At 36.5% G+C, this 15,590-nt stretch overlaps 1 protein-coding gene across 5 annotated transcripts in view; it reads right to left on the bottom strand.

The window, feature by feature from the left end:
- The window catches only part of Klhl32 (kelch like family member 32), a 190,274-nt gene that overhangs the window by 139,111 nt on the left and 35,573 nt on the right, over positions 1-15,590 (bottom strand). For all 5 annotated transcript variants that reach the window (XM_074077904.1, XM_074077905.1, XM_020187154.2 and 2 more), the window contains exon 2: positions 2,735-2,822. Coding sequence is in view for 4 of the 5 variants with exons in the window: in XM_074077905.1 (XP_073934006.1) it covers positions 2,735-2,757 (23 nt within the window). In the remaining variant the exon portion in view is untranslated. The remainder of the gene's footprint in view (positions 1-2,734; positions 2,823-15,590) is intronic.

Here is a 15,590-nt window from a genome sequence, read left to right on the forward strand (position 1 = left end):
TTCTCTGCTTCTCATCCACAATGAGATGGGAAAAAAAAAAAAAAACTTCCAAAAAACTTCCTGTGCTACATGGTACTGCTGCCATAATACTATGCTAAAACACATGGGACCAAGCAACCATGGTCTGAACTCTCTGAAACAATAAGCCAAAATAAATCCTTCCTCCTTAGTTGTTTATTTCAGGCATTTTGTCAGTGGCAAGAAAAGTAACTAACACATACTTTATATTTTGTAAGCTCTTGAAAGTGAATGATAACAATGAATAGCAATGGTCATATTAATAGAAAAGAAAATACAATACACTTGGAAGAGGATTAAGAAATACTGAAGACTATACAGAAAGAAAATTATAAATGAATAGCTTTGTATCCTCCCTCTCCTCATTCATTTACCAAATATTTAATCAGCCTTATTGTGCTAGGTACTGGGGATAAAATGATGAGCAAACCAGAAATGGTAGCAGTCGTCATGGAACATTCTGTTTAGCAGGGCAGTCACACATTAAGTAACCTGGCCTTCCTGAAGGACAAATACTTGAGCTGTAGGCTGAAGGGTAGACCATGTTATCCGGTAAAAAGGGAAGAATAGCATTTGCTATTCTCCTGCATGTCTTTGAAGATAAGCAGGTTGAGGTCTCAAGGGCCATGATACTGTGCAGATCTTCCATGCTAATGTGAAAAGAGCCCTGAAAGGTTGTAGTGCTTGTGATGGAGAGGAAGACTTCAAGCCAGGTGCTAATGTACTCAGTGAAGGGAGAGAAAGGACCTTGACCACAGCTAGGAAGAGGAGAAAGTGAAAGAGATAAGAGTACTACCTTCAGAAGAGCATGTCTTTGTTGTTTTTGCTGTGGCATTCTCAAACAACCAGTCTGAGAAGTAATCTAGAAGCAAATCTATGCCCCAGCATGGCACATATCTCTGTACGAAGCCCTGAAATACATGAGTTGGGAGGAAATAATGCTACCACTTGAGAGAGCTGCAAAAGAAATGGTCTTCAGGGGAGGTCAGGTTTCAATGAACTCAGGAACAAGGGAGATGATGTAAGAAAGCATATGGTTATCTTGCATGTTTTCCACGTGGCATGGTAAAGATTTTGAGGGGTTGGAAAGGGAGTGCTCTGGGTTGAAGCAAACCATTATAGAGAAGATTGCACTGTGGAAGGCAGGTAACAGTAGGATGAGAGTTGATTGATAAAACAGGGATGACAGACTGAAAGTAAAAAGTCATTTTAAGTGTTCACACTGATCCTAGTAGTAAGAGATACATCACTTGACAGAGGCAGTGGCAGACAGATACCATGGTCCCCATGTGCTATATTGGTTGGACACCAACCACGTCTAGAGTAGGGTTTCTTGGCCTCAATACTATTCTGAGTAAAATTGGTAGGGAGCTGTCTAATACATTATAAGACATTTAGCAGGATCCCTGGCCTGCACCTACTAAATACCAATTGTATCCCCAATGTCACTAGACATTGCAGAATGTATACTCATCTCCCATTGAGAAACACTGATTGAATGCAACAAATATATGGAGAGAGGCATTTCACTTCACCATTTCTGAACATATTTTTGGAACTGGTCATCTCTAATAGCTTCAGAGTTATGGAAGAAAGATTATTACTTAATAGACATATCCAATCTTTAACACTAAGAAATGTTTTCTGCAGGGTTACCATATCACATATTCTTTGCACTGAAGACCTTTTGATTATGTCCTCAGATAATGATGAAGAAGATTTGCCTCCACTGAGAATACTCAAATGAATACCACACATTTTCTTCTTGGCTGCCCCTCAGGTTTCAGAATGTGCCAACCTCCTTCCTGCCTCAGGGCATCTTTCCAGTTTATCCTATCCTTCAGTTCTCAGGTTAGAGAGCACGCCCTCAGGGAGGAGTGTTCTTACTGTATTTATCCTGTACTTTTCCTTCAGAACACGCTTTTACAATTACATTTTCTGGTTACTGGTGTGACTATTTGTTTAATGTTTGTTTCTCCCACAAAATATCCATTTTATGATGTCAGGAAACTTATCTGTCTTATTCATAGCTAGGTCCTCTACATCAAGTAAAGCACTTGGCTCAAAGGACATCTTTAAATAAATGAATTATTAAAAGAAGCCCAGCATTATGGCATGGGCCTGTAATCCCAGCACTCTGGAGGATGAGGCAAGTATATCTTGAGGTCAAGGCCACCGTGGGCTTTTAGAAAGACCCTGTCTCAAAAATAAGCAAGCAAAACAAACAAATACAAAAACTACCTCTACTTGATACAGAAGATTCAGTTATGTATAAAACAGATAAGAATCCTACCTTCATAAAATAGATATTTATAGGAGAAACAGACATTAAGAAAATGTTACCAGGATTTTGAGGCTAAGCATTGCACTCTCCAGAGTTATTGTTTTAAAGGGGACAATGTTCATATGCATGTATAGTTTTCTGATTGTTTTTGTTTAAGTTATATACCTTTATAGTAGTATACCTTTTGTTCAAGAGAGGTTAGCATCTTGAAATAGAGAATTTTAAAAAGTAGCATCATTCAAAGAAACATGAAGCTTTTCTAAGATTGACCAACAACTAGGTCTTAGTGGTTAGTCCTTGTACTACCATCCAAAATCACAAAAGGTCTGGCTGGTTATTCATTCCTTCCAATTTGTATTCAGTCCCTGTTCTGTGCAATGTGACCATTTCAGGGCTCACTACACCAAGAAAGCACATTTCTACAAGGTATACCTGAAGCAGCGTTCAGATGGCATTCTCCAGCTGGGTTCCTTGGGGTTTCAGTCTTAGAAGTTTGCAGAAGAATCAGCAAGCATTCCAGCTGGATAAAAAGACAAGAATGAAGAGCATACTCAGCTACATTTAAAGAGCACATTCTGGGTTTTCATGATGCTAAGGCTTTAAAATCCCAAGGAGGCAGACATATTACCATTCTGAAACCATGACCTTTTTTTTTCTTCTTTCTTTTTTTCTTTTGTGGTACTGGGGTTTGAATTCAGAGCCTACATCTTGAGGCGTTCCACCAGCCCTTTTTTTTAAATGGGTTTTTTCAAGATAGGGTCTTGTGAACTAGTTACCCTGGCTGGTTTCAAACTATGATCCTCCTGATCTCAGCCTCCTGAGTTGCTAGGACTACAGGCATGAATCACCAATGCTCAGCTGATACCATGTTCTTTTAACATGCAATGATAATCGATGTTTTTTTTTTAATTTTAAGGTTTTTTTCACAGTATTGGAGATTCAAAAGCTAAGATACAAAATATGTTTGAGAATCAATAATAGCTAATTAAAGGTTGAAGTAAAAAAAATAAGGTATCAGATGGTCAAAGGGAAAAAGTAAGATTTGGTAAAATAAAGCTATAATGATCTAAACTATAAATACAATTTAAATTGTCATTCATAGAGATTCTACTTCCAAACATGGTTAATGAAATTAAGTTAAAAATCAAGTACCTCTTAGCCAAGTATATACACAAAAATGAGTTTCTATTCAAGGAGCAGGTTTCTGAAAACTAGTAGAAAAATAGCATGCAGAAACAATGAATGTTAGTAGGAAATGAAAATGGATTGTTACAGGAGCCTCAGGATTAGTATAATTGAAATACAGACAGGATGTAGTTTTCAGGTTTGAAATTGCTCCTTGGCTATATACACTTACTCATTTAGTTCCTACTCCCCACCCTTGCCTTTGTTTTTAATCATTGATGTAATTCTAAACAGAAAAATAAATTATTTGAGCAACATTCTGGGACCTGGTCCATGACTATGCTTGACAACTCTCATTAAAGAGTCTAGCTCCCATTTTCTAATACATGCAAGTGGCATAATTAATTACAATCCGGATAAGCTAACTAAGCTTCCTTCTGTCTCGGTTTTATTTTGAAAAGTGATAATAGGGTAAAAGTACTTATGAAAGAAATATGTTAACTCCTGCCTTTTTCTGCTAATTTATATGAAAAAGAGAACTATGATTTTCAGTCTGACTAAATATAGTATTTTTATATTGTACACAAGCCCTCAACTAAAATGACTGTATAATATTCATGTAATATGTCATAATTCAGTCTATCATTGTTATAACTATTAGGTTGTTTCAAACACTTTTCATACAATTACAGCTTTTAGTTCTTTTTAATTATTATAAATAGAATATCTATACTTTCATCTATTTCTAATGTAAGCCTAAAAGTGGGCATCATTTTTAATTGATTCATCAAAATTGAGCAGCACAGGTGGTCAGAATAATTCTACGCATATTGTTTAACTAGCTAAGAGACTTGCTTAGCAACCTATTGTTGCTACAGTTTCCTTTCAGAATCTGTTATAAATTCCAGGATGTTATAGCTTAACAAAAATACTAAACAGAGATGGACACTTCAACTTTAAAACTATAAGGAGTGTCTTTTATTATGGGAAGGTGAAAAGTCTTATTCTTCTGAGAGCCATATTTTTAAAAAATACTCCCAATAACCAGGCAAATTGAGAACAAGAATTGTAAAATTTAAAATACTTCACAATTAAAGGAACACATCTAATTTGGTATTTTCAGACATTTCCAACATGATCATTGACAATCATAACATAAATTTCCTTCTATAGTCATTTATTATTTGGAGAACAACTCACTAAATTAGCTCTTCTACAAAATTATCTCTAATTTTAATCTTTGACATCTTATAAAGTTTCGTGAAATGGACACCATTTTAAAGGAGAATCAAAATGAGCTAAGGATGAATCACCATGGGAAAAAATTGTCTTCTATATACTCATGTATGAAAATGGAAAAATGAGACATGTTGAAACTATTCCAGGAATGGAAGCAGGAGGGAATAAAAGAGAATGATGGAGGAGGTGAATCCAACTATGACCTATTTTGTAAATGTCATGATGTACCCCCAGTACAACAATAATAAAAATTAAAATTAAAAAAAGAAAAACTCTTATTTACTATTTTTCTACATATCATTTGCTATTACATAACATATTAAAATTAAAGGTATGGGCAAATACATTTGTTTTTATAAAAAGTTCCCCTGATAATGTGTTCAGTGTATACCATGGCTACTTGAAAGTTCTAGCCAAATATACCTTTCCCTCCTCCAGCCTCCTTGAACTTTTTCTCCAATCTAGAATGTGGATTCCTTCCTAACCCCAGGCTCTTAACTCTTCCTATGAGCCCAGGGAGATCCAGGCCAGTCTCCTTCCTGTCTTTCTCCTCTTCAGAATCTATAAATAGATTCAGAGGTAGGCCAACTTGGTGGAGCATTAGGAAGCACAGCCATGTGAAGAAAGGGTAGAATTGCTCTCCAGACACCTAGCTCTTAGAATTGCTCACCACCATCAGAAAATAATCACAAATAGTACAAACCCTAAAGGGACTGCTCTGTGGAATTGGGAGAATATTATGGGCTGGCTCTTTTTCTGTGAAATGAGAGTGATCACCTTAGAGACTCTTTCAACTCTGGCTGTATACAACTTTCTGAACCCACTGGCATGACAAAGATTCTCTCCTTGATCCAACTCTAGTAGGTTCCTCTGAGTTATTTTTGCAAGTAGACCCTGTCCCTTGGCATATCTTCAAGCGCTTGGTGGTCAACCAATGAATAAATAAAAAATGAGAGTTTGTTAACATTATAAAATATCACTTAAAGGAAATATGTACTTATAAAAATAGTTAAGAAAGCATATGTTATAGTTTTTAGTTTCTCAGCTCAGCTTAAGAAACTTGAGAAGGAAGGAGGGGATTTTTCTGTGCAACATAACTACTATAAGAGGCAGCAAAGGGTACCAGAATATACCACCCCAAAATATTCCTCTTCAGCACATGAATTATTTTGAGCTAAAGACCACTGAGAACCAGCAGATTCAGGAAAAGCTCTAAAAACAGGGTATAAGTTTTCCTTTTGTAAAAGAAAGGAAATTTCCATTTATAAACAACTGGTATACACGATATCTCATCCCGGCAACAATGAAAGACCTTCTGGGACAAACCTTATTCCAGCAACAAAGGACCATTCCAAAAACAAACAAACAAACAAACAACAAAAAAAAAGAGTTCAAAATTTCAAAAGAAAAAATTTTAAAACAAGAGGGAAGTTGTCAGATTCCAAATGGAGTCACTTGCGCAAGTCCTTCCAAAACTAAAACTAGAGGTTGTAAAGAAATGGTTCATAAGCATGGTTGTCTAACATTAAAGCCCATGCCTGTCTACCTTCCAAATGGACAAAAACTAGCATTTCTATCACCTTTCAGGGAAAACCCAAATGCCCCTTCATTTGTATGGACATTCACAGCCTCTTAAAAATAGGAAGGCTATCCAACTCATATATCTGCTAAAAGACCTCAAAATTACTCCAAGCATAGGGACAGGACAAAAATATGTCACTAAAGGCTGATGCCCTGGGGTTCAAGTTATTTTCATTCAGTGCCCAGAAGATCTCACCCCACATTCTTCTTGCTTTACATGTTTCTGTTGAGAAGTCAGCTGTGATTTTGATGGGTTTACCTTTGTATGTTATTTGTTTTTTTCTCTCTTACAGCCTTCAATATTCTTTCCCTAGTTTCTGAACTTGTTGTTTTAATGATGATATGTTGTGAGGTAGTTCTATTTTGATCTGGTCTGTTTGGTGTCCTGGAGGCCTCTTGCATCTATATGGGAATATCTTTCTCTAGATTTGGGAAATTTTCTGTTATTATTTTGTTGAATATATTACGCATTCCCTTCGCTTGCATCTCTTCTCCTTCTTCAATGCCCAGGATTTTTAAGTTTGGTCTTTTGATGGAGTAGGTGAGTTCTCACACACTAAGATTCCACCTCACCCCTGTTAGAATAGCCATCATTAGCAACACCACTAACAACAGGTGTTGGCGAGGATGTGGGGAAAAAGGAACCCTCTTACACTGTTGGTGGGGATGTAGACTAGTACAACCTCTCTGGAAAAAAATTTGGAGGCTACTTAAAAAGCTAAACATTGATCTACCATTTGATCCAGCAATACCACTCTTGGGGATATATCCAAAAGAATGTGACACAGGTTACTCCAGAGGCACCCGCACACCCATGTTTATTGCGGCACTATTCACAATAGCCAAGTTATGGAAACAGCCAAGATGCCCCACCACTGACGAATGGATTAAGAAAATGTGGTATCTATACACCATGGAATTTTATGCAGAAATTAAGAAGAACGAAATGTTATTATTCGCCGGTAAATGGATGGAATTGGAGAACATCATTCTGAGTGAGGGTAGCCTGGCCCAAAAGACCAAAAATCGTATGTTCTCCCTCATATGCAGACATTAGATCAAGGGCAAACACAACAAGGGGATTGGACTTTGAGCACATGATAAAAGCAAGAGCACACAAGAGAGGGTGAGGATAGGTAAGACACCTAAAAAATTAGCTAGCATTTTTTGCCCTTAATGCAGAGAAACTAAAGCAGATACCTTAAAAGCAACTGAGGCCAACAGGAAAAGGGGACCAAGAACTAGAGAAAAGGTTAGATCAAAAAGAATTAACCTAGAAGGTAACACACACACACAGGAAATTAATGTGAGTCAACTCCCTGTATAGCTGTCCTTATCTCAACCAGCAAAAACACTGGTTCCTTCCTATTATTGCTTATACTCTCTCTTCAACAGAATTGGAGATAAGGGCAAAATAGTTTCTGCTGGGTATTGAGGGGGTGTGGGGGAGAGGGAGGGGGTGGAGTGGGTGGTAAGGGAGGGGGTGGGGGATGGGGAGAGAAGTGACCCAAGCCTTGTATGCACACATGAATAATAAAACAATAAAAAAAAGAGAGAAAAAAAGGCTGATGCCCTAGACACTATAGCCCAAACCCTCATGAATTTACAGGGGTAAACTGAGTCCTTTAGCAGCTGTGGTTCTACAGAACAGAAGGGGCTTGGATATGCTCACTGCCACCCAAGGGGAAACCTGTGATATGCTTAAGACTGCTGCTTTTGGGTTAATAAATCAGGACAAGTTTAAACTAACATTAATAAATTAACCAACCAAGACTCTCAACTTAAGACAACAGGCCACTCAAGGATGTCTCTCATGGAAAAACACCTGGTCATGGCCTGATTTCTCCCCCTTCTTGTGACTTCTAGTGTCTATTTTACTGCTTTTCACTACTGCATATTACTTTATTAACCTTCTTACCAGATTTGCTTCTTCCATAAAATTACAGATGATGCTACAACATGGGTTCCACCCTCTACTGTCTGAACCACCAGTGACTCTGGTCCAGTTCCCTGGACCAGGCTTCCATACAATATTTCTTTGGAAGTAATAGTGATTAAACTTAGGGCCTCACACTTACTAGGAAGGTATGCTCTACCACTTGAGCCACATCCCCATCCATTCCAAACATTTTTATTCCAGTATTCAATTAGATCCTATAAACTGTTCCATATCTCTCTGCCAGAACAACAAATTAATAGTCAGGGACATCACTATGACTCTACCCAGTAGAAAGCAGTTGCAAGATGAGACATGTGCTCTATTTAAACCAAGATTGGTTTTGTTGTTCTGTGAGGAGATAATATGGAAGAGGCACCTCCCTTTAAGGAGACATGCTAGACAGAAAAATGCCAAGGTCCAGTTGAATTTAGAGGTCAGCCAAGCACACAAAATGAGCCAGATAGAATGCAGAAGTGAAAGCCAGGCTCACAAGATATTCCCACATAAGTGCCACTCAAATCATGATCCAAGGAACAATCAGTCAATAGGTCCCTCAAAAGGAGACAGCCAATCAAAAGTAGCCTAACCCAAAATACAAAACCTACATTCAATCTTGTCTTGCTGCACTATGCTCCCTTGTCTGGTTGCCTGTCACTTTTCTCTAATGATGTCCTAATAAACCTTTACTTTCCCTCCAAAAAAAAAAAAAAAAGAATTGGTATGTCATAGTCTCAGTAGACATCAATTTGTATAGTCTTCTTTCATTGCTATACATATAATTATGAATTACATAGTGATTTATTCAGGTACAGGTAGGTATATAGGTGGATTTTTACATTCATTTCACTTTTTGTTAATGTAGTTAACATGACAAGTACTAATCTATTTGATATATTATTAAACTGTAATAGTGTGAAAGAAGAGGGAAAAAAGCAAATATCCTGGAGGTCTTGATGAAAGAGGAACCTGAAAGACAACTAGGTTTAGATGACCAACAAACATAGGATACTAAAAATGAATTACTTTAGTTATGTAAATGCACTCTACTCCTACCAACATATATGAAAGTGGTTTATGGCCTTCTGAACATGGCTAAATTCACTTCAGATGATATTCTCCAGTTCTATCCATTTACTTGCAAATGTCAAATTTTCATTCTTCTTTGTAGCTGAATCAAATTCTGTTGTATAAATGTCACATTTTGTTAATCCATTCATCAGTGGGGGGGCATCTTGGCCATTTTCATAGCTTAGCTATTGTGAATAATGCTGCAATAAACATGGGAGTGCAGGTGCCTTTGTTGTAACATGATTCACATTCCTTCGGGTATATTGCTAGGAGTGGAACTGCTGGATCGTATGTCAGTTCTATTTTTAGTTTTTTAAGGAGACTCTTTACTGTTTCCCATAGTGTTTATACTAATTTACATTCCTACCAACAGCATATGAGGTCCTTTTCCCCCACATCTTCTCCAACATTTGTTATTGTTTGTGTTCTTGATGGTAGCCATTCTACCACCTACCAGGAGTGAGGTAGAATATTCATATGGTTTTGATCTGCATTTCCTTTATGGCCAGGGATGTTGAGCATTTCAAAACCCACATGCTTTCTCTCATATATGGAATATAGAACTAATACAAATATAGCTATACTATGAAAAACAGTTCATGTCAAGGGGAGGTCATGTTAAGAAGGTGAATATGGTGATGTACTCTCTATACATGAATGAATACAGAATTTTTAAGCTAGTTGAAACCACCATTAGAAAGGGACTAAGGTAAAAAGAAAAATAGAGGAGATGAACCAAATCGGGCTATAACACATAAATACATGGAAGTGCCACAAGGAATTCCACTACCTGTGTAGCTATCTTAAACAGCAAAAATGTCATTTTTTTTCCTTTTCTTTCCTCACACAAAATCAGAGAACAGGAGGATGGAATAGGTCCTGCCCAGGGAGAGGGTTGGTATTGGTGGGAGGTGGGGAGGAGGTGTCGAAACGGTGAAGGAAGGTGAATATGGTACAAATACTGTGTACACATGTATATAAATGGAAAAATTAGATCTGCTGAAACTATTCCAGGAATGAGGGGAGGAGGGGATGAAAGAGAATGGTGGAGGGGGTGAATACAAGTATGATATATTTGATGCATTGTAAGAACTTTTGTAAGCACCACAATGTACCCCCACCCAGCATAACAATAAAAAAGTGGTTTATTCTTATCATACATTTAATAATGTTTTAGTACCAGACTCCTAATAATCCCTGATGTTTTAAAAAATATTAGTTATTCCAGACATCAATCATGATTAAAGGGAACTATTACCAGACATTAAACAAGCAGGAGTAAGATGAAAGACACATAGAAGTGGTATAATGGAAAAAAGTCTTTTATACCTATTGTTAATTACAGGTATAGGTCTTAAGCATGAAAAACTATAGTTATATTAGATAATTCTTAAGTATACTCAAGGGCTTGTTGACCCAAATTCTGTATCAGATAACTATATCTTGAAAAGAAATGTTGCTGCTAATCATAAAACAAACAGGACACATGCAGTGGTTTCAGTCATTGCTACGTATTACGTATGCTGATAACTTTCTTTAACTCTAGATTTTCTGGTTATCACATGAAATAAAAGACTTTTAATACCAGTATACTTTCATGTGGCACCTAATAAGTGATATTAGATATTCCTTTAATCTGAACAGCAAATAGCCAAAGTTACTCCACTCCTTCCCCATTACATTTTTCTGTACGGCATATGTATTCTTGAAGATTAACAAGGATACTTTGCAATTAAAAGGCCAAAAACACCTAAATTCTTCCTTAAAATGAAAAGAACTGAAAAGGCTTAAGTGCTCACAGGAAAAGACTAATGCTGATCAAAAGCATAGTTTACCACTTGAATAGAATTTTAGGCCAAAAGAACAAAATTACACCATTCTTTCAAAACCCTACAACTCTTTTAATATAAGACAAAAGACCTGATTATTCAGAACTCTCTAAGATTATAGTATTGAAGCCTTTTTATTAAACAATTTATTAAACAATTGCTATTATAAGTTTTAATTAAAGAACATTTGAAAAAATAACCATTTCACATACTATCATCAACCAAATGCTTTCTTTGGCTCTTATAATAAGCAGTGCTTTCATGAATGATCTAATTGTCTCATAATTTGATGTGGAATATGATAGCATTTTCCTTTTGTTGACAAAAAACCTGGGGATAATAAATTAACCAAAAGCCATGGGACTAGGAATTGGTGCTGAAAAAGATCAAAACCTAGTCTGTTTATACAGATGCTCTTCAATGACAATGGGGTTACATCCTGATAACCCCATCGTAAATTGAAAATATCACAAGCCGAAAATGCATTAGTACATCTAACATACCAACCATTATAGCTTAGCAACTGTTGGATAACAATTGTTTACCTTTGTAATTGCACGGCTGGTTGGAAGCTACTGCTCACTGCTTCTGCCCAGCACAGTGAGAGTATAGTATGGTTGATCCTTGTCCTGGGAAAAATCAAATTTTAAAATTCAACCTATAGTTTCTACTGAATATACATCTCTTTTGTGACATAAAGGAATGCCAAAAAATTGTAAATTGAAGCTGGGTATGGTGCTATGTGCCTATAATCCCAGCACTTGGAAAACAGAGGTAAGAGAATCACAAATTTGAGGCCAGCATGAGGCCCTGTCAAAAAACCAAGGGCAGGGGATGTAGCATAGTGGTGGAGCACTTTCATAACATGGACACAGCCCTGGATTCAATATCTAGTATCATAAAAATAAATACACAAAATTGCAAATTGAACCATTGCTAAGTTGGGACCACCTGTTCTCTTGATTATTTTTCTCTAGTCCCAAGTTTTGCAAAAAGCCATAAAACTCTACTTTCAAAGACACACCTAAAATAATAAAAACATACAGATTAGATGAAAATTACTGAGAAAAACAGTAGTAAGCTCTTAATATTATAAGACACAAATATGTATATTTTCCTAAACTTGAGTATTTCTTATAATGAGAGGGGAAAACAAACAAGAAGCAAAAGATTATCTTTTTGCAGACGGCCTTCACTAAAAGTTGTCAGGTTTACATTTACCTAGCACAAACAGACAAATAGTTATTTATAATAAGGTGAAAACAAACTTTTTGAAAATTATGGAACACACTGAATTATGAATCAGGGTGTCAGGGTTCTTCTCTCTATAGCTCCTTTTTCTTTCTTTTTTTAAAAATTTTTCATTTTATTCATATGTGTATACAATGTTTGGTCATTTCTCCCCTCTTCCCACAATCCCTCCCTTGCCCCCCCACCTCCTCCTTCTCCCCCCCACCCCCTCGCTACCAGGCAGAAACTATTTTGCCCTTATCTCTAATTTTGTTGTAGAGAGAGTATAAGCAATGATAGGAAGGACCAAGGGTTTTTGCTAGTTGAGATAAGGGATAGCTATACAGGGAGTTGACTTGCATTGTTTTCCTGTGCATGTGTGTTACCTCCTAAGTTAATTCTTCTCCAACTAACCTTTTCTCTAGTTCCTGGTCCCCTTCTCCTATTGGCCTCAGTTGCTTTAAAGTATCTGCTTTAGTTTCTCTGCGTTGAGGGCAACAAATGCTATCTAGTTTTTTAGGTGTCTTACCTTTCCTCATACCTCCCTTGTGTGCTCTCGCTTTATCATGTGCTCAAAGTCCAATCCCCTTGTTGTGTTTGCCCTTGATCTAATGTCTGCATATGAGGGAGAACATACGATTTTTGGTCTTTTGGGCCAGGCTAACCTCACTCAGAATGATGTTCTCCAATTCCATCCATTTACCAACGAATGATAACATTTCGTTCTTCTTCATGGCTGCATAAAATTCCATTGTGTATAAATACCACATTTTCTTAATCCATTCGTCAGTGGTGGGGCATCTTGGCTGTTTCCATAACTTGGCTTTTGTGAATAGTGCTGCAATAAACATGGGTGTGTAGGTGCCTCTGGAGTAACCTGTGTCACATTCTTTTGGGTATATCCCCAAGAGTGGCATTGCTGGATCATATGGTAGATCAATGTTTAGATTTTTAAGTAGCTTCCAAATTTTTTTGCAGAGTGGTTGTACTAGTTTACATTCCCACCAGCAGTGTAAGAGGGTTCCTTTTTCCCTGCATCCTTGCCAACACCTGTTGTTAGTGGTGTTGCTAATGATGGCTATTCTAACAGGGGTGAGGTGGAATCTTAGTGTGGTTTTAATTTGCATTTCCTTTATTGCTAGAGATGCTGAGCATTTTTTCATGTGTCTTTTGGCCATTTGAATTTCTTCTTTTGAGAAAGTTCTGTTTAGTTCACTTGCCCATTTCTTTATTGGTTCATTAATTTTGGGAGAATTTAGTTTTTTAAGTTCCCTATATATTTTGGTTATCAGTCCTTTGTCTGATGTGTAGCTGGCAAATATTTTCTCCCACTCTGTGGGTGTTCTCTTCAGTTTAGAGACCATTTCTTTTGTTGAGCATAAGCTTTTTAGTTTTATGAAGTCCCATTTATCTATGTTATCTCTTAGTTGCTGTGCTGCTGGGGTTCCACTGAGAAAGTTCTTGCCTATACCTATTAATTCTGGAGTATTTCCTACTCTTTCTGGTACCAACTTTAGAGTTTGGGGTTTGATATTAAGATCCTTGATCCATTTTGAGTTAATATTGGTATAGGGTGATATCCATGGATCTAGTTTCAGTTTTTTGCAGACTGCTATCCAGTTTTCCCAGCAGTTTTTGTTGAAGAGTCTGTCTTTTCTCCATCGTATATTTTTAGCGCTTTTGTCAAAGACAAGTTGGTTATAGTTGTGTGGCTTCAAATCTGGGTCCTCTATTCTGTTCCACTGGTCTTCATGTCTGTTTTTGTGTCAGTACCATGATGTTTTTATTGTTATTGTATAGCTCATTTTTCATATTGCATAGCAGCTAGAACAGTGCTGGGTGCACAGTGGTACATACCAAGTATTAGTTTGATTCTCCTTCCCCATCACCTGAATGTAAATATCATAGGCACACCTGTCAGCAGTGAATTTAAGATTAAAATCTGGAAAAGACACTGAAGATGTGGGATGATACAGTCAGCCTTGGGGAAAATCACGTAACGTCAGTTTAACAGGACTCAAGAAATATTTCTGCATTCATTAAAAAAAATTATCAAAATGGAGGAGATGTAGTTTAACAAGTTATATTAGATTAAAAATCACACACACAATTTGGCTAGGCTTGGTGGCACACACTCAGGAAATGGAGGTAGGAGAATTGAGAGTTTAAGACCAGCCTGGGTTATAGGGAGAGACGCTGTCTCAAAAAAAAGTTTTTAAATAAAATAAAATTATAAACACAAATAAATTTGCCCATAATCTGTAAGATTATGAATAACTGCCAAAATAGCATGAGACAAGTCATTAATATGCTCAATATATATAGCACTTAAACATCAATAGAAATAAATGAACCACTCAACAGTAAATAATGGGCAAGGAGCATAAACAGATACATCATCAAAGTAGAAATATAAAGGAACAATCAACATATACAAATGTTCGATCTAGTTAGCAATAAAAATTACAAATAAATCAATAGTAAGTTGGCAGTTCCCTCAAATGGGAGTAAATGGGTAAAGAATAATTTGTTAACATGCAGCAGAGGCCTTGAAATGTGCAAACCCTTTCCCAGAAGTCCTATATCTAGGAATCCACCCTGTGAAAATAATTAGATAGATGTGTTTTGGTATATGCACAGGAGTTTTACTGAAGTGCTGTTTATGGAAATAGAAACAAAAAAATAGAAAAAAAATATATGAGGGAATGAGTTAAATAATTCTTGCCCTTCGATTAGAAAACAAGTACTAAAATGATTAGGTAGATACATACCTGAGAAAATATTTACATATTAAGAAAGACAATAAATGAAAATGCATTGTGTAAAGCCTCTTTTATAAAATATATGAATATCATGTTGTTAAAGTTTCATTTTGATTATCTGTATTTTCTAATGTTTCTATAATAAACATGTTCTTTGGATGTGTGTAATTAAAAACAAGGATATAAAAGAAAAGGAGATTTTTGATCTACATCCTAAATTCAGTACTTACCAGCCATATAATCTTAGGTAAACTCAGTATATTCATTTACAAAACTGATATGATAATATATTATACCCCTCAGGGCCAATACGAGGATAAAGCTAAAAGCAAAAGCCCCTTAAAGTGAAAAGTAGTTCAGAAACACTGATTGTTATTACTAGCTGACAGATATCCAATAAAAGACTATAAAGAAGCTAGGAGGAAAATACTAACAGATGCTCAGGTGACATCGGGGGTCATCACAATCTGGCCCAGGGTTAACTTTTCCCTACCTCATTTAATCCAGAAGGCACT

The sequence above is a fragment of the Castor canadensis genome, chromosome 1 (assembly GCF_047511655.1).
Source record: "Castor canadensis chromosome 1, mCasCan1.hap1v2, whole genome shotgun sequence".
Lineage (NCBI taxonomy): Eukaryota > Metazoa > Chordata > Mammalia > Rodentia > Castoridae > Castor > Castor canadensis.